Below are 25,627 nucleotides of genomic sequence, written 5' to 3' on the forward strand. Positions count from 1 at the left end.
ACTTTGTGCATTTTATTCAGCATTTTACTTCAAACCTGCAGCAAATCCAGAGAGAAGATGAGAAAAGAAATAAAAGATGTGAGATTGGAAGAAAAAAAAAAGTCATCTTTGAAAGGGACATGATTATGTATAGAGAGAGCCCCAAATAATCTATTAAATCTGTTAACTAAAATTACCAAGAAAATGTAGCATTTTTATTGGCTATAAACATATTAAAATATATTCATTCAATGATAAATATGAATATATTTAAAATATTTCCATACAACAACCTACTGAATTTTTAAATAAAGCTGCAGGAGGGGAGACTTGCACTTGGCAGCCAAGAAGTCCTGAACATTCAGAGGTGGACTGTGGGAAGAGGTTTCTCCCTCGGTGCGTCAGCGCCCCCATTACTGGAAGGGTTCAAGCAGGGACAGGGGTGCTGAAGAAAGGACTTGACTCAGCGTAAGAGGCTGGCCTCTCTCCAGGCTGGACCTTAGCTCTGCTTACCGTCCGCCTTGGGACACGGCCTGTCTTTCCCCACCGCTTCTCTCCAAGCCAGCTTAATCCTCTGTGAAGGCTGAGGGCTGGTAAACTGACAGAGGATTTACAGCTCCGGGAAATGTTTGTAACAATCTCTAATCTTATCTTTGTCCACTCCCCTCTCCCAGCCCTGCATTCAGAGAAAACCACAACGTTTGTTTCTCTTTCCAAGCTCTCCCTCCCCTCAAACTATGCCACTACCCCACCCTGCCACCCCACCAGACTTACCTTCCCATATATAGTTCAAGTTTTCTGGCAGAGAGCACAGCCACGTCCCCCACACCCCAGGGTGGTGGTCTTGACCGGGGGCTTCTCCACGGGGGAGGTCACTGTTCAGTCTTCCAGGTCTGCCTATAGCTCAGAGTCGAGGTTTTTTCAACATCACAAACCCCTTTTACAAAGGCAAATCCTTCTAAACACCAGCACGCTGGAAGGGTCCCGTGCCAGGACGATGCTGAGGCCTTTTTGCACCTGACTTCTCCCCATTGCTTCCCACAGGTGGGGTCTATTATAAGCTCCTTGATCACACAATGCATGGGCACTTGGGGCCAGAACCACACTTTCCACACAGACCACACATCCTGAAACACGACGCTGCCTGGCTGCCTTTGGTTTTTGTGATTCTGTTTTTCAAACGAAACTTTATACAGTTCCTTAATAACCCAACACGGAACAGTAGAGCTGCTCTTTCCTGGAAGCCTGCCTCTCAACTGTCCCACCATGTCCCCCAAACAGCCCCCCTAAACCACCAAGGCACCACAGACATCCTCACCACAGAGAAGGCAGAGCAGACGTGAGTGCAAACTTTGGAGTCAGAGGGTGCTTCCCAGCAACGTGCCCTGGGGCCTTGGTTTTCTAAACGGCATTTACCTTCACAGGTGACTGTGAGGATTAGGGGTGCTGAGTGTAAGGGCTCATCACACAGGAGGTGCTCCCGACAAGCTGACTGTGGCTACTGGCAGTCTCTGGGGCTTGGGGTAACTAGCCCCTCAATACCACCTGCTGGACTCAACACAGAAGACCCCGAAGATGCTGCAACCCAGGAGCTGAAGCAGCCCTGACCCCCGTTGGGGACGTGGCCGTAGAGCCTCTTCTTGCAGCTGGCACCTCATGGGCAGATGCAGGGAGGCGAGGCTGTTAATAAATAAATCTGTCAGTTTCCAGAATACCCTCTCTCCAGGGCTCCTGCTCTGACAGGCTCCACAGGAGGGCTGAGGCCCAGTTGGCAGCAGACCCAAATGTTGGCTGAGCCGCTAGATAACTCTGTAATGAACTGTCCCTCAAGCTGGAGGCATTAACCTTGCTGCCCGCCTGAAGGCCTGTAACCCTTCCCTTCCCAGCCCCAGGGAGGCTGAGTGCACGGCCTGTGTGAGCAGGGCTGTATTGATCATCGATTGCTAACCAACACATTATAGCTGGAAATAGCCAGCAATGAACTCAGGCATTCTCAGGAGTCTGAAAGGCACTTAAGTGGTTCTGAGTTGTTCTGACTCAAGGTTTTTCGCAAGACTGCAGTCAAGTTCCGAGGTTGGGCATCTCAAGGCTTGACTGGAAAGGCTCAGATTCCAAACTCAACTCAGTCCCAATCCTCAAAAGAGGCATTTCCAAGCTTGTGCATTGGGACCCCTCCAAAAGCCCCCCTCACACCAAGGCAACTGGCTTCCCCCAGTGCTAGCAAGGGAGGGAGAGCAAGGGCAGTGAAACCAGTCCTTTCATAGCCACCCCTCACCCTTCACTTCTATTTGTTAGCTGCAAATCACTCAGTCCAGCCCATACTGAGGGGGGAGTTACACAGGTTGTGGAAACAGGATGCAGGGCATCACAGGGGTGCTATCAGAGGCCACCTGCCGCAGGGTGGGGGGGCCGTGGCTGGGACACACATCTAGACAGCCCAGCTCACTTGAGGCGCATCTGCCTGGACAGCCAGGAGTTGGCCTCAAATCCTCATCCCACCTCTCCCCAAGGCTTGTTGGCTGATAACCCAAACTCACAAGTCTGATCACCACTCACTCTCTCTTGACTTCCAGGCCCCCTCCTGTCTCACCAGGCTGTAGCCCTTACTGGTCCCCCTGCACCCATTCTGGTCCTCCTTCCCCCATCACTTTCACCATCACTGTCTCTTCCCAACAGTATTTTGAAGAGTTTTTTCAAAAGGCAGATCCGATACTGTCTTCCCCTTGGTGAAGATCCTCTAGAGAATATGTGTGAACATTATTGGCACCTTTCAGTACCACAAGTTCGCCCTGTGCCCTCCTAGTACAGCTTTGCACATGCTGTTCCTCTTCTAGATATATTTTCTTGTCCTCTTCACTTCGTTAAACATCCATCACCCTTTATGTAAGCATGTGACCAAGGGATATGCAGGGACCCCAAACCGTTAAGGGATGCCCACTGTAAAAGGCGTACGGCCATCTATCACACAAAGGTAAATGTAATCCCCCAAATTACACATCCCTTCATGGGCAGATGCCCAGCCAAACAGGCTTGGCCAGAAATGGGGCCACTGAGGCCTGAAAACTTGTCACAAGTCTAAGGAACCACAAGAAAGGGGTTAGGAAGGTTCCAGAGAGCTAGGACAGGAGAGAGAGAAAATACAAACACATAACCTACAAAGAGGTCAAGATAACGGCTGTCATTGTCTCTGCCAAGGATCAGGAATAGCCTCTCCACGTGTCTCTCAGTCAAGTCTCTCCCAAGTATCACTACATGTCTCTCCTCCCTGTGTCCCCTTCAAGTTCCTCAGTGCAAGCCCACCTGCCTTCTGTGTTATGTAGGTTCACCTGGCTGCTGAGCTCCACCCCTTGTTCCCAGTAGCTCCCCCATCAGGAAGTCTGGTTCATGTCATGCTGGGACTTGTAGTCCAAGGTGGTTGCCTGTAAGTGGGAGCCAGAAAAATGGCACCTTTCCTTCAAGAAGTTAGTTAATCTGTAACATTTGGGTCTCATTCAAGAGTCCCTTCCTCAAAGAAGCTGTCCCTGTCCAGCTTGTGCAAGGCTCACTTTGAAACCTGTTGAAACCTTGTCGTATCACGGCACTTTGCTGGTACACTGGTCCTTTACCTGATTGGTCACTGTCTATCTCCCCCAAGACTGTAAAAGCCCCAAGGGCAAGGGCTGTATCTGCTTTTGTTGGTGGCATCCGTGCTGCCTGTCCACAGTGGATATTTAAGAAACATCTGTTGAATCAAAAAAAAAAAAAAATTAAGGTCCTCGTGCAGATGAAAAACTACAACCTGGAAAACAATTATTCATAGGAATTGCAGAACTCCATGGCTCAAAGGGGATTCAGGAACCAGTCAGGCAACCTCATTTTCAGAAGAGGAAAATGAGGTCCAGGGAAGGACTTCCCAGGAGTGACTGAGAACAGAGAATCAACCCAGTCTCTGGCGTGACCCTTCCCCTGACTGTTTCCACTTGTCACCAGCCCCATCTGCCTTCTATCACCACCCAGACTTTTCCACTGGCATTTGACAAATGCTGACAGATCACCTCCATCAGCCCTAAGACCTTGGCACAAAGACTCTGGAAGCCTTGGACAATGTCTCCCTTCTGGTAAATTCTTTTCTGTTTTTGGAACTATCTGAAGATGTACAACTGTCCCCCGAAAACAACCATTTCACCCCAAATCAAAAACCAGCCTTTCTTTTGGAAACGCTCCTCTTGGGTTTCTCCCAGGAGCTTTAGGCCATTTGAGCTAGGAGGAACCTGAGAGGTAATGAGTCAATCCCAGTGAGGAAACTGAGGCTAGAGAAGGACAGAGACTCCCAAGGTCACAAAGAATTAGTGAAGGACCTGGGAGCAGAATCCAGGCCTCCCCACTCTCAGGCCAGTGCTTCTGTCTCTAGAGCAGGCTGCAAAGAGCTGATCTGAATTACCTGGAAGGCACCTGTAGGCTCTGCCCTAAGACTAACAGAGTCTTCTAGAGCAGAGATTCTCCCTCGGATTATGGTCAACTATGCAGACTCCTATCACAGGCCCTCAGTGCAAAGTCACCCTGTTCTTGCATAGGTGGCAAATAAACTGGCATTCCAAAGCCAACCAACTAACTAGCTAACTAACTAGTATTCCAAAACAGATAAACGATACTGCCAACAAACTGGTATTGCAAAAATAAACTGATATTTCAAGAAAAATTTAAAAAACTTTCCAACCGGTGTTTAGATTGGTTGCTAACATTTAAAAATGGAGAGAATTTTACACACAAATCCAGGTCTCCACCTTCTCTTAGATAAATTGAACAATCTGGCAATACGGGCTCTGCCTCCCAGCATGCTGACACTTGGCTGAACTGTATAGCAGTTGTCACGCTCCTCTGTCCACAGTTGGCCAAATTTTCTCCTTCCCTGGCCTGCCCAGGCCTTGAAGGCATTTGAGCTTGCAGCCCGTGTTCTACTGGATTTGAGATTCCCTCTGCAATGTGTTCCCCAGGTAAGAGGTTACGTATGTTCTGTTGGATGCCTCCAGGGATGGGGATTCAGTATCAGTCTGTTCCAAGGCTGGTCAAGTAAATGGTGGTGGGTGGAGGAAGGGCTTGACTCAAATCACAGCTTATCTGAGCCCATGTATAACACGCAGTCTAATAAACTTCAATTGCCTCGTAATCACGACTCTCCGGGCTTGTTTTGGCTGAGGGAGATAAGTCACTCTTGGGAATCACTTCACAGACTTCCAGGCCATAGAAATGAAGAACAGATGCCACTGCATTCCAGTGAAACTAGGAGCCAGGTCTGGAAGGTCCTCTTCAAGTTTCAAAGGCAGCCACCGCCCCTATCAAGAGCGGGCTGGGCAATTGTGTCTTGGATTCTTGAATAATGACAGCTCTCAGATAAATTGTTTTTCTACGACCTTGCCAGAAGCTGTCACCACCACCGAAGTTTCATAACCCATGGGGACTGGTAGAGGAGGTTCTTACAGCAATGTCAGGCTGCTAAGAACTTCATTAGGAGGTGCTCAGGGAAGCTGGGCAGACATGCTGTAGAGGCCTTGCTTGGCAAGGGTCAAATTTGGGAACTTTTAAATAGCTATGGCTTTCTTCCTACCACTCTTGTCAACAGTCAAATCTCCAAGTCAACAGAAATATTAGATTCCAGGATGATTAGATCTGGAAGGGCCTTGTCTCTTTCATCTTGCACAATAATCTACCTTAGTCAAGAAGCTCCCCATAAACACCCCAGGCAGGAAGTGTGTCAGCCTTGGTGGGGGCAAGAAATCTTCCTGATATGGTTCTGAAGCTCTCCCCAATGAAACATCCATCTCCTACTCCCTCCTCATTTTATCCTCAAAGTGAGGACCGTTTCTACGCCCTCCTCCACCGACAGCCATTGGGCATCACCACAAATTCCCTCCTTGGTCTACAGACTAAACCATCCTTCCTGGGAGGCCTGGGTTGGAGCCCTCTGTATTATCCTCTTGCTATTGGCCAGTGTCCCTTCTCAGCATCTTTTCAAAATAGCTGTGACTTTAAGAGGACACAGTTCTTGCTCCGGGACATGCAGAGAAGAAAGGCTGTCCAGCTGTGCTGCATCCAGGCTCGCATGCCTAGTATTTGCACAGATTGTTTCTTATCAGCAAACAGCTTTTATTTTAAAAACATGTAACTCAGTTTACTTTAGCAACATTGATTCATGAAATCCCTATAACTCTCTGGGTCTATTATTATCATTACTACCATCTATTATTATCATCAGTCTGTGCAGATGATGAAATCAAAACACAGGCAAAGGAAGTTTCTTGGCCAAAGTGTCAGTCAGGAGATGAGATTGGGACTCAGACCATTGGCATCAGAGTGGAGCTTGTGACCATCCCTGTGTGCCTCTCCATGCCCTTGTTAATGTTAAACATGGACTGAAAGCCTCCAGGGAGATCTGGAAGTAATTGAGTCTTCCCGATAAATTGACACTATGCCCAGATGTGAAATGACTCATATAAAGTCACTCCATTCTACAACAATGGAGTTGGGACTTCACCTGGGTTCCAAATTCAGGGCTCTGTGCTCTAGCCTAGGGCATCCTGAGTGGAGGAACCATATCTGATTTAATAGAAGTAGAAGAAGCACACCCTCCAGGGTAGTAGTATCACAAAGACCCTCTCCAGGGAAGTGAAATGCTTTCTAACCTGGCCTTGAGCCCATGTGGGTATCTGATAGGACAGTTATCCAAAGAGTCCCTGGGCCAGGGAGAGCACAACTTCCCAATCGCAGCATCTGATAATTTGAAAGTGTTCATGTTAGGAAATACATGGAGACCTCATTAATTCATAGCCCTCATTAATTCATAGACCTCATTAATCCAGACATGGGCAAATTCTTGTAAAGGACCGGTTAGCAAATGAAACATATTTATGCGAGAGTGTACCTGGGACCTGAACCATTTTCTTGCAGGAAGGGAAGGAGACTCGCAGCCAGTGCTGAACATATCACCTTATTTAGAAATCTCTCTCCTTCTTCCAGCTTAATGTATACTTCTTTGTTCTGAGTGTGTATCATTTGGCACCTGGCCAACCCTACTACACTAAGTATTCCCAGAGGCAAAAAACAGGGTTCTCTGCCTGCAGCACAGGAAGGCAGTGTGCAGACTATCTCCCTGTGCCTGCTGCATACATTAAAGGACATAACAAGAGAGTGAAAAGACATCCATAGGATGGGTGAACACATTTGAAAATTACATCACTGATAAGGATAGTCTAGCATCCTGAATATATAAAGAACTCTTACAATTCAATAACAAGAGATAACCCAATTCAAAAATGAATAAAAGGACTTGAGCAGACATCTCTTTTAAAAAGACATGCAAGTGGACAAGAAGCACATGAAAAGATGCTCAATGTCCTTGTCAGTAGGGAAATGTAAATCAATACCACAGTGAGATGTCACTTCCTAGCCACTAGGATAGCTCTTATTATGGATTGAAACGTGTCCCTCCCTACCCCCAAAGTCCCAGAATTTGTGAATGTGACTCTACTTGGAAACAGGGTCCTTGCAGATTTAATCAAATTAGGATGAGCTTATTTAGTTGGGCTTAACCCAATATGACTGGTATACTTACAAAAAAAAGGGACAAAGACAGAGGGAAAATGGCCATGTGAAGATGGAGATAAAGATTAGAGTTTCGTTGGCACAGCCAAGGAACCCTTGGAATTACCAGAACTAGAAGAAACAAGGGAGGACCCGCCTCTAGAGGCTCTGGTGGCAGCAAGTTTCCACAAACACCTTGACTTCAGAGTTCTAGCTTGCAAGACTCTGACACAAGAAATTTGTTATAAGCCACTCAGCAAGTGGTACTTTCTTATCAAGCCCTAGATCACTAACATAACTTTAAAAATGGAAAACAGCAAGTGTTGGCTAGTGTGATGTTTGGTTTTATGTGTCAACTTGGCTGGGTCACAGTGCCCAGATACTTGGTCAGACATTCTGGATGTTTCTGTAAAGGTATTTTTTGGATGAGATTAACATTTAAATCCATCTACTTTTAAGAAAATCAGGATAACCCTCCATAATGAGGGTGGGCCCTATCCAATCAGTTGAAGGCCTTAACAAAGACTGACATCCTCCGTGAGCAAGGAATTCTGTCAGCCAACTGCCTTGGGACTTGAACTGAAACTCATCCCTAGGTCTCCGGCTGCTGGTCTCCCATTGCTGGTCTCCCCTATGGATTTTGAAACTACCAAATCTCCTTAATTGTGGGTCCATTCCTTAAAATATCTCTCACCTATTTCTTATCTATCTACCTATCTATCTAGTCAGCTAGCTACCTATCCACCTACCTACCTATCATCTATCTATATATCTACATAGAACTATTTAGAGATGTGAAGTTCTCTTGTGTGTAGAAATACAGCTCTCTCTCCATTTATCTATTGATATGTATCTATTACCTAATATATATGTTTAAACACCCTTTTGTTTCTCTTTCTCTAAAGAACCTAGAACTGTGAGAATGTGCAAAAATCGGAACCCTTATACACTGCTGGTGGAAATGTAAAATGGTGTAGCCATTGTGGACTATTGCTTGGTTGTTTCTCAACTAAACAGAATTAATATGACTCAGCAATCCACTCCTAAGCATAAACCTGAAAGAACTAAGTGCAGGTACTCAAACAAAAATTTGTACAAGAATGTTGACAGCCGCATTATTGACAAGAGCCAAAAGCAGAAACAACTCGAATGTCCAACTGATGGATAAACAAAGGTGGGGGTGGTTATACAACATTGTACAACACTGTGAATGTACCAAGTGCCAATGAGTTGTAACCATTTCAAGTGGCCAAAATGGTACATTTATGCCACATGTATTTTGCCACAATAAAAAAACTTGCATTCAAGTACACACAGAATTCATGAATTCACTAACAGGGCGGTGGGGTGATGAAGAGGGCAAAGAGCCTTACTGAAGGCATTGTGGTGACGGGGCACTAGCTTGGCAAGAGTTTACTTCTTTCTCACGCAGGTTCTTTCAACACTCCTCAGAGTGGCTCAACCGCTCCTTCTCCCAGACATTCCATTGTCGTCCCCCATCACCAGACATCTCTCAGGGGTGATGCCATTCCCTGGCTCTTTGCTCTCAGCTCCTTCCTCAGTCCTGAGTAGCAAGTTCAGCACCTTGAGCCTCACCTTTTGGCCAGACTCTGAGATGACCCCTTACCGGTCTCTTGCATGGAGCCCACATCTGGCCCCCAGGAGCAGGCATGCATCCTGTCCCTCTGAAAAATGCTACAGGAGGTTGCACTCAACTCAACCTCCTCCCCATGCTCTGTCATCAAAGCACCTTCAGATATTTCCGGGCAGGGGTCCGTGGAATTGCCATCCAGAGGACACATATTGAACTCGAGTCTCTTTCCCCAGCCTTGAGACAAAGGGCAGGGGGCATCCACTGTTCACCATTGGGAGCCGTTAAAACAGAGCAATGCTCTCTTCAAGGACATCCCCACTCAAATTCCCCTTCCTTCAACTCTCACTTCTGATTCATGTGTACCCCTCTATGTGGGTGAGAGGGTTTCAAGGGCTGCAGGTTTCTGACTGTCTCCATTGTCAATACAGCCTCTGGTGCAGATGTAGTAGCTAACAGTGCCTTCCAAACACTACCTACTGAACATTAACACATGCATTTAAGAACCTACATTCAACTGCCATGGAACCTGAGCTTGTCACAAACATGGCACGCGGCCCTTTTAACATCTATTTATAACTACTTTGATTTATTGATTTCCTAAGAATTCATAGAGAGCTGGCATTTAGAAATCTATAGAATGCATTAGGTAGGTACTAAGTTTACAAAGAAATATTCTGAAAGCCTAGTTACACAGCGTTAGATCTGGGAAGGACTTCTGAAGCTTCTTAGTCAGCCGCCTTCATTTTCGTTAAGCAGCAGCAGAGGTCTCGAAAGGCTGAGGGACCTGCCCAAGGTCATCATAGCAAGAGACCAGAAGATGTCGTTATCACTTGCCACAACTACCTTCTATTTGTTTTAAAAAAAGACCCATAAATCCTGATTCATATTGCTAATTTTAATTATCAAACCAGTGATAAAAATGATTTTTAATGCAAAATAACAGTCAGAGTCTGAAAATTGAATGAACTGGGCTTTCAACACTACATAAAGCTGTTTGAATCCCAATCTCCTGTACAGGAAAATAATGGATTCTTAATTGAATCTGTGCCTCAGACTGGAAGAATGATTTTTAAATGGAAAATCCCAGGGAGGTGGTGATGAGAAATGAGTTTAACCACATGATCCTAGGTGAAAGTAAGATAACAGCAAATCAGGCAGGAAAAGAGCTTTTTTCTAAAGATCGCAAATAAATCAGGTTTACCCCATCTTTCTAGTCTTGGGACTGTCTCTTGTTTTCTGATGCTTATGGACAAGCACCTCCAGGGTTTCATATAGGATCTTTAAAAAAAAAAAGCTGTGTGAAGCACAATGGTGATATCATTACTCTAGCAAATATTGACATGCTGTCCAGCATTCTCAGAACTCAGTCCTGCATTCTTCTCAAACAACATAACAATCATAAGCTTTTAGAGTTGGCAGAGATGCTAGAAATAATTTAGTGCAATACCATGCAATTCAAAGATAAGAAAACCAAGGCCCAGAGAGGGAAGTACCTTGCCCAGGAAGGTCACACAGAGAGTTCATGGCTCTCATCACAAAACGTAAGTCTTTTGACAGATTCATGAACTCTGTAGTAGTTCCACCTTCCATTGAAGACCACAGAGTCACATTTTGTAGCCTGAAGTGCTAATTAAACCAGAGGAATTATGGACTATTTATAGGTAGAAGGAAAGACATTAACTAGGCCATGAAACCTGGGGACACAGAAGGGGAGCTTGTCTCTTGAGATTCACGTTAGACTCAACCTTTACAGTTTAAGAGAGGCCGAAGGCAATGCACAGTCTCCACTTTCCTAATACTGGATTTCATTCAACCTGAGCTACAGTTAGTCTTAAAAGGGACCACAGTTACTGTAGTTTTTTGCAACATGAGTAGACTGGTGACGACTTCTCTGGGCAAGCGCTGCTCTTACCCAGAGGACAGGTTAGAATCATCCTTCCAAACTTACCGATTGCTTCAAAAGGCCTCTTTCCAGCTGTTTTTCTATTAATTTGAGTTTCAACCTGTAATAGTCAATATGCTTTCATTGCATTTAGAAGTGAAAAATAAAGGATAAAGGAAATCCACAAAAATGTTTTCAAAAGACATACCACTTGGGTTTGCAATTATCTCGCATTTTTCTTTTTACTGTGCAGCATGGCCTGCACCATCTTGACAAAATCAAGTATTCCTCAGGAGACTCGTGGTGTGAACAAAAGCGCTGAACTCAAAGAATTTCCAAGTTTTAATCTGTCAGAGACCGTGTGGTACCAGGGAAAGAGTCATTTAACCTTTCTCCGTTCGGTTCCCTCCTCTACACAATGAGGCTAAAACTGTGGCGGTACCTCTCCTGAGTACTGCGGGAACTGGCTAATTAAAGCTAATTAAGGCCCTGGAAAGCAGCAGAAAATACTATGTAAGTGTTGAGTATTTATGGACCACTAAGAGTCACAAAAACTCCCAAGGGACATGATTCTGTGCAGACAGCACAATCTCTTTTGGCGATTACTAATTACCCACCGCTTACAAAGGAAGCACTGGGTGTTCAGTAACAGCACAGGAAGAAGGAACATTGCACGATGTCGTTCAACAACACCATCTTTATTCAAAAATATATATCTATGAGACATTTCAGAATATACTGCTGCCGCCAACGACAGCCTATACTTCTAAATAAAGTCCTAAATTAATATACAAATTTAAGCTTTAAAAATATTCTTTAAGAAAAAAAACAAAAACAAGAACAAAATTAGGTTGAAGACTTTGAGGAATACGACCTAAAGGAAAGGTCCTTTGAGGCCCACGGATGCCCTAAGAAGAAAAACACAAAACAAAAACCACCCACCGCCCCCACCCCCAGATCACCTCATACATCCAAGGAGAAAGGTTCATTTAAATTAAACAAATGAAGTAAGCACACGTGGGGAGGATATGGGAAGAATTAAGATTTTAAAAAACAAAAGCATTTCATTAAAAAACTATAAAACAAAACTAACTTCCTCACAGGAAGTCCACTAGTAACAGGTGTTAAGAGGCCAACACATTCATTTACATAATTGCCGTAGATTCATCTCCTGTTCTTGTTGTAGTAATTATGCACCAATTGCTCGTCAGCCTCAATCAGATAGAACAAAGCAGTGGGCAAAATCCATTATGTCATAACATTTTCATCTAGTTTATCAAATATCTACTGTACCCTTCCGGCTGGTTTGTGGCTAGTAGAATGTTGCTTCCTGGGTGAAAGCACAGAGAAGTCCAAGACGGGACTGTTCAGAAACAAGCTCCTGTTAGGACTAAAGCAGCACGCCACATGGGGAGGGGCCTATGTGCTGAGACAGCAAAATTGGAATTAATCTCGCAATTTTAGTAAAGTTACCTACTGCCCTCTGGCCTCTGAAGAAAAACTGTATATACGCATTAATTTAATAATGACAGGACAACAGGCAGTGTCAATAAGCAAACAACACAGTCTGAATTCAAATCTGAAAAATAGCTTAAATGCTACTAGGTTCTACAAAGAGTTAAACTGAACACCTGCTCTGACTTTTCATTGTTCTCACTTTATGGCAGGCAGCAGAACTTCTTAAAGGGAAGCCTGTTATACTTTTAAAAACATAGGTTAAGTTTTAACATGTTTAACATGTAAAATTACATGTAATTGGCTTTTTGGTAATCCTGAAAATAACTACTCAAAATAATGGAGTTTCTGAAGCCCCCATCACTGAATTCCCTTTTTACAGCTTTTGGATTTCAGCCTCTGGGCTATAATTCCTATTCTACTATTGGGGCAAATTGTTTTCTGCCCTTTCCAATGTCAAAAATAAGCCTGCGAAATTAGAATGATTTACAGTTAACAGGCCTAACCTTTACTAAAAGCAAGGTAAAAATCCTAACTACATTATATAGTCATGATGTCAGCTGGCATGATAGTGAAATTTAAAAACCCCACGTTAATATTCCCGACTTTCCCCTTCCCCTGCCCAAGATGAGCCATTCAGTAACATCTGATGCAAAGCACTCCTCTTCCTATGGGCACAAGGACATGTGCAGTGGCGTGAACTGACGGACAGACAAACATGCACAAAGTGTCATTTGCAAAGGAGATATTCAAGTTTAGTCACCATACCGTGGACATGCTCCACAGAGTGAATTAAATGTTAGTGCGCCCTACTCCCCAAAAGAAAGGGTCAAAGCAACACCCATGTGAAGTCGAGTCTCAGCATGCCTTCAGCTTTCGGGGCCCACCAGTGCCATTTCCAATAACTGCCTTCACAACCAAGTGGGGTCAGAAGATCGTGTTTTTAGGAACACCCTCTATGACAGTGGGTGGGACCCATGATAAATGCATCTTGGAAAGGTTGTCTGTAGGAACCTGAAACAAATAATTTATTTTTAACTTATGTTGTGATCCCTGTTACTCTGTCTCTGAACAGTGACTTTCTGTCCCAGATCATCTTTGAATCTTATTTGCCAGATTCTCTTGTCTGCTTACCAACGCACCTAGGCTTTGACTATAAATAGCTAGAAGTAAGGGTAAGGAAGGATCCTCGATTTGGCAAACTCTTTATGGCAAAGCTGCTTCACAGTTGTGCCTCCAACCTTTTGGGTGGATGGAATCTGGGAAAGCCGATGACGCCTGAGTAAGTCCCTCAGTGGAAGCCTGTACTGAACGTGAACAAGCTCAGCTCAGAAAGGAGAAGTCACTTTCATGACAAAATGCTGTCACACAGGACAAGATTTTTCTGAAAGGTTCCAGAAGCACACATGATTTTCAGAACTTCTTGGGTGTAAAGAGAGTTAAAAATGGAAAACTGACAGGGGCATGAAAACAGGAAATGGGAGAAATTCATATTATTTCCAAATATGAATCTAAACTGGATTCTACTCGCCACTGATCTGAATTGTGCTCAGCAGGAGAGGCTGGAGAGGAGAATCAGAGTCTGTAGTTCTTTCTTGAGGCCGGGGACTGGGGCTACAAGATTATTTCCAACCATGACCTGCCCTCTTCTTTCTGCTGGTACAGATGGGAATCTGAGGCACGATTTCAACTGCCCTAGTCAGTTGAAAACAGGTCACCAGCAGAGGGCAGGGGGGCCAAGCCCCCTGTGACGTTGGGCAGCAATGAGAGGTCTGGCAAGCTCTGAATATGCGACTTCAGTTCCTTGCGTACCTGGGTTACACGCGCGAGCTTCTGTTTATATTCCTAAGGAGACAAAGAGAGGACAGTGCAGTTAAATCTACACATGCTGATGGTCAGGCTTAACTAATTGATACAGACAAGCTCTACTTGTTCTCACCAGATCGCATTCTTTCAGCCAGCTGAACTACTGATACAATGCTGGGGCTTTCGAACTCTCAAAAGGTGAAACTTTATTTATTTATTTTTAAAGAAGATTTATTTATTTATTTATACAAGCACTGGGTATAGTCAGAGGCGCGGGAGGTTGAGAGAATTCACCAGAGCCAGAGCAGAGAGCAGAACAGGCAGACAGACAAAGTACACTGCTGAGGGGAGCAGCGGGCGGCAGGAGAGGTCTGCGCGCCATGTGGGACCCTCATGTCGCCCGGGGATGGAGCCAGTGCTGCAGAGGCTGCGGGCAGCTTCAAAGCCCAGCACTCAACCACTGCGCCACCAGGGAGGCCCTCAAAAGGTGAAACTTTAAATCAAAAAGGAAATTTGAGTTCATACTGACAAAGGTCAATTAAGTGGTATTTAACTTAGTGATTGGGACTTGGAAGTAAAAAGAAGTGACATTTGTACTTGCACTCTCTTTTAATGAGCTCTTATCTGTTTCAAAATGCATTATAAAATATAGATGCTCAGGTTTTACAATTATTTTGAGACTCCACCTAGATATGGCTAGAAAAATCACTATAAAGCTAGACCCTGTGTTAAACTTAAGAGATGAATCCAGATTTATCAATTCCAAAGAAAAGCAGTAGAAGTTCAAACTATCCCCCTGCCACTACCTGTGTCCAGGACTTCCTCATTCCATACCTCAGTAACTGCAGCAAATCCCTAAGGAGGCCTTCTAGATGTCTCTCCTAAACAGGCAAGACTTATCTGCCAAAAGCCCGGCTTTCATCAAGACACTCCCTGTGAGAAAGTGAAGCACAGTAACACCCTATCTCTATGACTGCTCAGAGCTCAAGGTCTTCTGCCCAGCTGTATTTCTCCAACTTCCCAAGCCCCTCTGCACAGTCACTCCCTGCATGGGCCATTTGTTCATCATTCCTCTCAAGCCTGGAGAGACCTCTTCTCTTGTCCCAGCAAAGTCCTGCCCCCTGTCCTCTCCCTGCCCTCTGAATCCCATCTCTCTAGCAAAATCATCTGGGAGACTAGTCTGGAGCTCACTTCCACTGGCTTCCCAGAGTCCTCCTGTACACTGAGTGTCACTGGAGTCCTAACAGGCTTTTTGCTCTTAAAGCTATTTCTACACACGTAGTACCTTCTATGTTCCTCTAAAATATGACTCTCCTGACAGCAGGAACTGGGCCTACTTTTTCCTTCCTCAGTTCTCAGTGAAAGGTACTCTTGGTAAGTCTCTATGAAATAACAATCCTGAGCAATGTGAGGCCTGTGTTTTATGGCCCCCTGAGGACTTGTATTTTTGCCGCTGTGTTATCCCTTCTCAGAGCTTCTGCAAAGATAAGAGGCTGGGCCACCAATGACTAACGCCTCTTCTGTTGGCATGTAATAGAAAGCACTGGCTGAACTCAAAAGATTGAGGTCTGGTTCTGGCTCTAACTTCCCATGTGATTGTGGATGTATTCCCTCTCTTCCTTTGTCTTCACTGTCTTATCTGAAAATGAAAGAATTAGGCCACCCATAAGATTTTTCTTAAACTTCTAGAGTTTTTCATGCCAGACATCTCAGGCACACTTGGAGAGGCAGAGGGTTTGAGAATATAAGCTTAAGCAATCCTGGGAAGTCTGGTAAAACAAAAAAATAGGTCAAAATAAAAAAAATACATGGTTCCAGTTCTAAAGACAAAGTGAGAAAAGGGAATGGAATCAGGAGCATGAGCATGGAGGCATGGAGACTCTACCCCCAGGTTACTGTAGACAGGCTGCCTTCCACCAGGATGAGCTGTGCACTCAGGTCATCTTAACGAAGAAAAAAGCAAGCTCTCCTGGCATCCTATTTCTTTCCTTTGTAGCCTTAACACAATTAAAACAATGGCTTAGGTAGATTATTAATAATCGCTCCCCCCCATCAGACTAGTAAGACTCAGGAGGCTGCTTCACCAGCACCCACCAGCCTCAGCAGTGCCCCGTAATCAGCAGGTATCCAACACAGCGGCCCAATGAATTCACAATATGTAAAGCACATCAAGTGCAAGCATACCACATTATCACCTTTCATTCTTGAAACTGAAAACTGATTTCAAATCTGAGAATCTGAAATGCCAAGGTGCCCTTACCCTTCCCTCTATAAACATTTTTCTTCTTTGGTTTATATACTGCAAGAGAAATTAATGAAAACGACCAATTCTCTATTACTGGACATGGATTCATTTAATTGACATCTCCAGAATTCTAAGTACAAAAAGAGTAAAATAGTTACTCAATATTATACCACTGCAGGCCTCCCCGGTGGCGCAGCAGGTTGAGCATATAGCACTGTGAAGCTGTCCTGAGCCTCTGCAGTGTGGGTTTGATTCCTGGCTGGCCAGCGAGATACTCACAAGGCACAGCAGACTTCTCCTGGCTTGCCCACTGCTTTCCTCAGCAGTGTATTTCGTCACTCTGCCTGTTCTGTTCCCCACTCTGTCTCTGGTGAATCCTCTCACCCTACCATGCCTCTGGCCTGTACCCCAGTTCTTATACAAATAAATAAAGCTTTAAAAAAAAATATTATACCCATTGCTCCCTGCCCAAATCTGACAAAGGAAAGCCACCTCCACTGGGAGTCATCCATTACTGGTAGCTACAGAGCATTTCAGTCAGAGGAATTCCTCAAAAACAGTGTGAAAAGCTGGGATCAGAATCCCAGGCTTCTAGCTCTTAGGTGATCTCAGACTTTAGCAAGTTTGTCTGAGGTTTAAAAAGCAGTTGATCTGATTGTCTAATTACCATATGTTGAGGTAACTTTCTACTATCCAATTAAAAAAAATATGCCATTTGTTCCTGTTTGGGTTGGGGAGATGGCTCATGATGCTTAGATTACTATTGTGATCTAGACATTATCAAAGAAATTTCATTTTAATAAAAAAATATGTCCCACATAAAAGTCCTTCCTTCAGGCCACTCTGAGCATAGTTGCATTCAGGACACAGTTCCCCATGCCACTGAGTTATTACTCTTTCCACAGGATTTCTTTTTTTAAGAGAAAGTGCACAAGTCCAGGTATATACATCACTAGAGAAAGGGCCTAATAGGATCAAAAAACATACAGTTGCAAGATAAAAGGATTAACATACCAAAGTCAATCACTTTCTTCTGTGCTGTCAATGAGCAAGTAGAATTTGAAATTAAAACACAATACACCACATGGATGGAGCTGGAAGGGATCATGCTCAGCAAAATAAGCCAGAAAGAAAAAGAAAAATACTGGATGGTCTCACTCATAGCAGGAATCTAGAAAACTTAAATAAGGAACCAGGAAAAAGAATAACTATAAGAAAGAAAATATCAAAATCAACAAACAACTATGAACTAGAGACACTCTATGGGGGTTAGGGGCGGGGAAAGGAGGTCTTGGGGTCAAAATAAGGGGGTTGTAATTGTATGGGAAATATAAAAATAAAATTTAATTAAAAAAAAAAACAACAAACACAATACACTGTTTACCCTAGCACCCAAAACAGTGAAATATTAGCTACAAAGCTAACAAAATAGGTATAAAATCTGTATGAGGAAAACTACAAAACTGATAAACTGATAAACAAGAACTAAATAAATGGGGAGACTGTCCACGTTCATAGCCAGGAAGGCTCAATATGGTAAAATTATCGGTTATTCCCAACTTGATCAACAGAGCCAATGCAATCCCAATCCAAATCACAGTTAAGTAGTTCGTGGATATAGACAAATTGATTTAAAGTTTGTATAGAGAGGCAAAAGGCCCAAATATTGAAGAGAAGTGCAAAGTCTGACACTATCTGACTCTAAGACTTGCTAGAAAGCTACAGTCACCAAAATGGTGTAGTACTGGCAAAGTAATAAACTGAGATCAGTACAACAGAACGGAGACCAGAAATAGAGCCACACAAATATGGTTAAACTAATTTTTAACAAAAGAGCAAAGGCAATAGGAGAAAAGAGAAAACAGCTGACCTCTAAACAACATTGGGGTTGGGATGCCAAATCCTCAGCGCAGTCAAAAATCCACATGTAATTTTTGAAACTTCTACTATTAGTTTACTGTTGACTGGGAGGCCTTACAATAACAAATGACGTGATGGACATATATTTTCTGTTATTTGTACTGTGTATCGTACTGTAATAATTAAGAGATGAAAATATTTCTAAAAATCTTAAGGAAGAGAAAAATATATTTACAGTAGTATTTATCAATACCAAAAGCTGACATAACCTGTTTATAAGAAAATCTGCATACAAGTGGGCCAGCATATAATAGCACAAATTTGTGTTGCTTAAGAGGAAACTTTTCAACAAACAGTAGTGGAACAACTGGACACATTCACATGCGAAAAACCAAATGTAGACACGTACTTCATACTCTACAAAAATCAGCTCAGAATGAATCACAGGCCTAAATGTAAAACAAAACACTACAAACTCCTAAACGAGAACAAAGGAGAAAATCTAGACAATCTCTGGTCAACATTAAAGGCTTGACCCATGAAAGAACCGATAAGCTGGACTTCATTAAAATGAAAATTTTCCATTCTGTGAAAGATACTCAAGAAAATGAAAAGCCATGATTGGGAGAAAATGCTTTTGCAAAACACATCATATGTCACTGGGAAGATGCAAATTAAAACAACAATGAGATATCACCACAGACCTATCAGAATGGTGAAAATTCAAAACACTGACAATACCACATACTGAGAAGGATGTGGAACAACAGAAACTCACAAACTGCTGGTAGGAATGCAAAATGGCCCAGTGGCTTTGGGAGACAATTTGGCAATTCCTAACAAAATTAAACGTGCCTTTATCATATGATCCAGCAATAATGATAATCAGTATTTACCCACAGAAGTTGAAAATTTATGTTCACACACATGGATGTTTACAGCAACATTACTCTTAATTGCCAAAACTTGGAAGCAACCAAGATGTCCTTCATTAGGTGAATGGCTAAGTACACTCTGGCACATCCAACAAACAGAATGTGATTCAGTACTAAAAAAGAACAACCAATCAAAGCTGTGAAAAGACATGGAGAAACCATAAAAGTATGCCTGTACATACACAGAGAAAGCCAATTCCAACAGACTGAGTACTGTATGAATCCAATGTCAGACACATTTTGAAATTGGCAAAACAACTATGGAAATGGAGTGGCATGGAAGAGGGACGAATAAGTGAAGGAGAGAGATTTTTGGGGTAGTGAAAATACTATAATGATGGACTTAGACCTTTGTCCAAGCCACAGGATGTATAATACCATGAGTGAATTCTAACGCAAACTACAGACTGAGAGATTATGACGTATCAATGTTAAGTCCAGCAACTGTAATAATTATCAACTGGGGGATGTTGATAATAGGGGCACATGGGAACTCCCTGTACCTTTCTCTTAATTTTGCTATAAATCTAACTTTTAAAAAATAATCTAAAAATGTACTTAGAGGTTTAAAATACATCAGCAAAGACGATTAGGTATACACTCTGAATAGTCAAATGCAAGCAAAGATTGCCTTTAAAATTATTAAAACGTGTCTGCTTATGTGGGACAGCTGAATGACTGAGTTTAATGCCTTGAGGAGATATGAGTTAGAATTCACAGCAAGCTCTCCTTAGGTCAAATTGATGAGTTTTATAGTTCCCTAAACAGATTCAGTAGTAACTAAATCTGTGATCTATCATCTCCTCCCTTTTATAACATAGATCCAGTCTTTCCAAATAGAGTCATCTATTAATGTTGCCATGGATCAACGAAAAAATTAAGTGAATTCAAACAAAGTTATCCTCAAATACAACCCCAGTTTTTAATCACCTCCCAATTCTCTCCCTGTACTCCTTCAGTGGGGTCATAGCACTCCCTCCTTACCAGCTGCCTTTCCAATTATTCTCTTGGATTCTAGAGAGGTAAAGGAAACAGACCTCAGGAAAATCCAAGAATCTTTTTTGTCAACCTTCCAGCTTACCATCTGACAAAAGGATGACCAACAAACTCTGTAGCCACACAAAAAAACATGCCCTCAGCAACTCCTACTCTCAGAAGTTCAGGTTTCTTTTTACTAAAACTAACTTCAATGTGATGAGACCCATTCAAATTCTTTTGGCTCGTTTAAGTGTGCTGCATCCCACAATCTCTTTAATACAGCAAGTACCACTCAAGTAGAGGAATGATGTGGCAAGGTGGTCACATGCTCCTGTTTAAAAGACCTTAACACTTGTGTGTAATAGAGGACTGAGCCTTTAATCTAATGTTCATGCCGCTCTGACTAGTACTGGAATTCAAGAGTTCAGGACCTGCACAATTTATACCAGCAAGATGATACCACTGCAGTGAGTGCTTCTGCTCATCAGTCTTCTCTAGCTACTGGTTGATTCATCTCAAGTACAGATCATATGGCTCTTCCTGCACTTGCATCTTTAGAGACTTGCCTTTCCTCTACCACCAATCTTAAGCAAGAAAAGACAAGGCAAACCCAATAGAACTGCTGCTTTTCCCTTCCTGCTCATGCATAATTTATACTGGGCTACTGGCAGAGCCGAGGGGTTGAGCTGAATTCTTCATTCAGCTACCCACACCTACTGCAGCAAACCCTACCTCACCCCAAAGAAGTCATGCAGAGCCATGACACAGGTAAGAGTTGTATCAGACTTGCTGCTGCTATGAAGCAGGCACCTGTGATAAACTTCCTGGGCTTATTTGACTGCCAAAAAAAGGTTTAAAGCATAGAGGGTAAGGCCCAATGTATAACTCTGAAAGAATGCTTAGTATTTATGCTTGTGACAAAACTTGGGAATCTCACCCCACAGACTCTAAATTTGCAGGAGAAAATATGTCCAACATCCCCCTGCTCCCATGGATCCAGCTGACACTGTGTGAACACAGACCATCAGTGGGACACCAGACAAGTGGCTGAGGGGAGCAAGGCTTACACATTCTTTGCCTTTTTTGGTTAGAGCAATAAACCAGACCTGACATGCTGCAGATGGGCTCCGGGATAAGAAGGTTAGAAATGATAGGGGCTGACATTGCAATGACCTTTCTACAGGAATTTCATTTTCAAAACAACAAATTTATTAGCGTTTCCTCTGGCAACTCATGTAAGAAATACTGATTAAAAAGTAAACATTGTCAAACCCATTTTTTCTTGCTAGGAAGTATTTACAAAAGAAGAATGATGTTAGCAATACTGCCAAAGGCAGGGACTTGACTTGACTTGGTAAGATCTCTAGTATCAAGACTCATGTTTTCCTTTATCTTGCCCTGCTGTGCTATAGGACATATGGTATATAAAAATCACCCGCTGCTCGGCTACTCGCAATTAAGACTCACTAAAGGGTTATTATGCACGAAGCAGTTTATGAAGGGCCCTATTTTAAAGGTGACCCGCCACACTGAATTTAAGTCAAAGAACTGCTTCATCAAATGAAAAGTTCAGAGTCCAGCAGAAAGGGGAAAGTGACTCGCACTCTAATGTTACGTAAGCACCATCAGGTCCCCTCATCCTGCCAGGTGACTTATCCCACCACTAGGGCTCACAGAATCCACACTTAAGAAATCACAGCCTCGGGCCTCCCCAGAGGCGCAGTGGGTTGACCGCATGCTGTGAAGCTGTCTGCAGCCTCTGCAGCGCGGGTTTGATTCCCTGCTGGTCAGGGAGATTCCCACATGGCACGGCAGACCTCTCCTGTCGTGCCCACTGCTCCCCTCGGCAGTGTATTTTGGTCGTCTGCCTGTTCTGCTCCCCGCTATGTCTCTGGTGAATCCTCTCACCCTCCCGCACCTCTGGCCTGTGCCCCAGCTCTTCTATAAAAAAAAAAAAAAAAATCTTTAAAAAACAAATAGTTTATAAAAAAAAAAAAAGAAAAGAAATCACAGCCTCTACTTAAACCTCAACCAACCAATCAATTTCATTTTAAAGGGAAAATACAATATATAATTCTTTGGATTGATAAGAATGTTGCTTTTATTTATTTATTTTAAGGATCTATGTGGGAACAAAAACCATCACTGACCTGTACCTCTCTCTCAGCCAGCTCCATGCTCTCATATGACTTAGTGGCAGCTACGACATTTCAAAATGATACATTCTGGGGTGTCACAGCAGGGCTGGAGCTGCTGAGTAAGACACTGGGGAAGATAAAAGGAAAAGAGGAAATTGTGGCTCCAATCCAGTGCTCAGGGCCTCTAGAGCTCCATTACTGAAACCAGAAATATAGGTACATAAAAAGTTTTCCCAGAAGGGAAAATGACAAAATGTCTACAAACTAGAGGAATGTTCTCAGAGTGATCCAACCATCCACTGGAGGAGTCAAATGGGAAGAAGTTTCTTAAACTTGAAATTGGATCACAAAGTGTTTCCAGTGTGCTTCTTTGTCCCCAGAGGACAAATGGTGAATAGTAAGAGAGCTACTGCCACAAGTAAAACCCCAATCTGACAGTGATTTCAGAAGCAGGAAAGAATAAGTCAGCATTCACATACAATTAAAAAAATAAAAATAAAAAATAAAATCAATTTTTGAACAGGCAGAATTCCCAACCATAAGATTATAATATAAAGCTAAATATTTACAGTTTAACAGATGTCCATAAACTTTTAAAAAGATACTTATTAAAAAACACACCTGGATCTCCAAAGGAGAATGAGATGAAAGGTCTGCACCTCTGGTATTTATGTCTAGCATCAATAACCTGGTTTGCCATTAAAACGGCCATTTAGGAAACTAGTTTGTGGGGCTATGCATAAAATTTATAGTTTTGATGGTTAATTTAAAAAGAAAAATGAACAAATTATAAATAAATAGTCTGTGTGCTTTGGCATTTTGGTTTCACTGCTGGAGGACAAGTGAGAAGCAAAGGGCAGAAAGGAAAAGGACAGTTTCCACACAAAATAATAACGTTTATTATCACTGTAAGTGCTAGAAGGTCTGCCTGGGGCAAGGCAGCCTGTAGGTTATTGCACTGCATTTGGCTAGAGATCGCTCTAAAATCAGTAAAGAGACTTCAATTTCTTTCTAGTAACAAACAAAAAATGAGGGAATATATTTACTCACTCTTCCAAAAGACTAGGGTTATATAACATCTCTCCCATCGGAGGGAGGTGGTTGTGGTAGAACGGAAAAAACTTAGCCAGAAAATCCAAGTTCAAATCCTGCCATGTGACACATCACTTCGTCATACTGGACTGAGTGTCCTTACACGTAAGATGGGAATAAAAATAATGCCTACACCCCAAGATGGATGAGAGACTTGATGTACTGAGCTGTCCGATGTGCATTAGCGGTTGGGGAGGGGGGGGGTCACAGAACAATCATCCTTCCCATATTTATTATTTTATGGGTAATACTTATTCTTCTTAACTTACCTGTTAAGAAAAAACATGCAGAATTGAAGAAAATTATTAATGGGATACACAAAGCACTAAAGTATGTCCTGAAAACTTGTAACATTTACTGTAGCTGATTTGAAATAATGAAAGGGCCCTTGATTTCCAAGAGTGAAGAAAGGGTGGAAAGTGTGGAAGTCACAGCATTTTATATCTAGGTGGCACCACAGTCCAATCCTATCAAGCTAAAAGCCGAGAGAAAGGAATTTTTCTGAGGAGTAAAATCTAGACCTTCTGAGAACATCTAGAAAAAGACTTCATCAAAGACAGGACTTGCCACCTGAGATGAGGATGCTGTGCCAGGCACCAGGACAGTGTTGAGGCTTGAAGAGTGACACTCCGGATAGGAGTATATATTCTATTCAGGGAAATAACCAGATAATCCATAAAAAGAATGACAAACTATGTGGTGTTCTGAAGGAAACAGATAGGGAGCTGCACCAGCACCTATTGGGGGTGGAAATGGGCAGACCTCAGATCTAAAAGTTGAACAAGAATCACGTTGGTGAGGGTGACCAGTGAGAAGTATAGGGGGAAGAGTGCTCCGGGCAGAGAGAACAGCACATGTTAAGTCTGAGACCACAAAATTCAGTAGAACAAGCAGCATTACTGATGAGGTCATAGGGGGGGCAAGCCATGTGGGGTCATGGGGAGAGCAGGGCATATGCAAGGATCTGGGTCTATTTTCTAGGAGCATGAGAAGTCCAGTAAATGTTTAAGCAGGGGAACAGCAGGCTCGGAGCTGCATTCTGTAAACATCACGGACTGCCATGTAACAATGGCTTACAGGATCTAAGAACAAATGCAGACGCGGCTACTGCAGGCAGCCAGGTGAGAGGCAAGGGGAGTTTAGACTAAGAGGATGGAAATGGAGACAGATGAAGAGAAAGGGGACTAATTCAAAATGAGGAGGTGGAAAATGATGAAGAGGTGGGAAAAAAAAAGATGAAGAGGTAGAAAAAAACAATGATTTGCCTACTACTCTGAAGCAGAAGACAAGCAATGGGAGGCTGTTGGGGAAGTGTGCCGCTCAAGTGCTGAGGAGAGAATGGAACAAAATGAGACTCAACGGACAGATCTGGGAAACAGGAACAAGAGGGGAAAACATTGGATGAAGTTTGGAATTTGGTTTTGATGGATGGCAATCCCATCCTCCAAGATAGGGAAAGAGAAGGAAAGAAATGGTTAGAAGCAAGAAGACGGTATGTTTTGGCCATATTAAGTTTGAGATAATGTGGGCTGAAGTACAAGAAAGGTTCTGAGCTAAAGATCTAGATTTAAGCCATCAGTATTTGATGGAAGCTGAGGCCAGTGTAAGCATGTCATTCAAGGAAAAGATGCAGAATGAGAAAAAGGCTAATAATGGTAAAAGCAAAGAAAAACTTTACTAAATGACAAAAAAAAAAAATTAGACCAGAACCAGGAAAGTGTGGTATACAGAAACTGGAGAAGGAAAACATATAGGGGGTAATAAACAATATTAAATGCTTTTATAAAGAAGGTCAAAAAAGAGAAAGGAAGATGAGAAACAGACACTGAGAAGCAGCTTGGAATTAGACCATTGGCAGGGAGTCTGACGACAGTTACTTCAGTGGACAGTAGCTATGTATGCCAAGCTGCAATGGGTTAAGAAGTGGTGGCAACAAGGGAAAACAGGACATGGTGATAAATAACAGTGGTGTGGTGTGGGAGCATGCTCATGAGAATGTGATTTTTCTTTAAATATTAAAAGAGGCAAAGCATGCCTCCTGCTGAGAGGACATCTTCAGTCTGCCTACTGGAGATGTCGCCCACAAAAAGGAAAATAAATTGGCCC

At 43.0% G+C, this 25,627-nt stretch overlaps 1 protein-coding gene across 3 annotated transcripts in view; it reads right to left on the reverse strand.

The window, feature by feature from the left end:
• Nucleotides 1–2,531: 2,531 nt before the first annotated feature.
• The window catches only part of RPRD1B (regulation of nuclear pre-mRNA domain containing 1B), a 62,896-nt gene continuing 39,800 nt past the window's right edge, over nt 2,532–25,627 (reverse strand). Inside the window, exons 7-8 of one of the 3 annotated variants that reach the window (XM_037495257.2) lie at nt 22,442–22,556; nt 14,280–14,312 (exon numbers count right to left, since the gene is read on the reverse strand). In XM_037495257.2, coding sequence (XP_037351154.1) covers nt 22,482–22,556 — 75 coding nt within the window. In that variant the 3' untranslated portion in view covers nt 14,280–14,312; nt 22,442–22,481. Of the gene's footprint in view, nt 14,313–22,441; nt 22,557–25,627 lie in introns of all 3 variants that reach the window. The other 2 variants (XM_037495265.2, XM_037495248.2) reach the window with 2 other exon arrangements.

This window comes from Talpa occidentalis, unplaced genomic scaffold (assembly GCF_014898055.3).
Source record: "Talpa occidentalis isolate TD23 unplaced genomic scaffold, MPIMG_talOcc4v2.1 talOcc4.10, whole genome shotgun sequence".
NCBI classification, from domain to species: domain Eukaryota; kingdom Metazoa; phylum Chordata; class Mammalia; order Eulipotyphla; family Talpidae; genus Talpa; species Talpa occidentalis.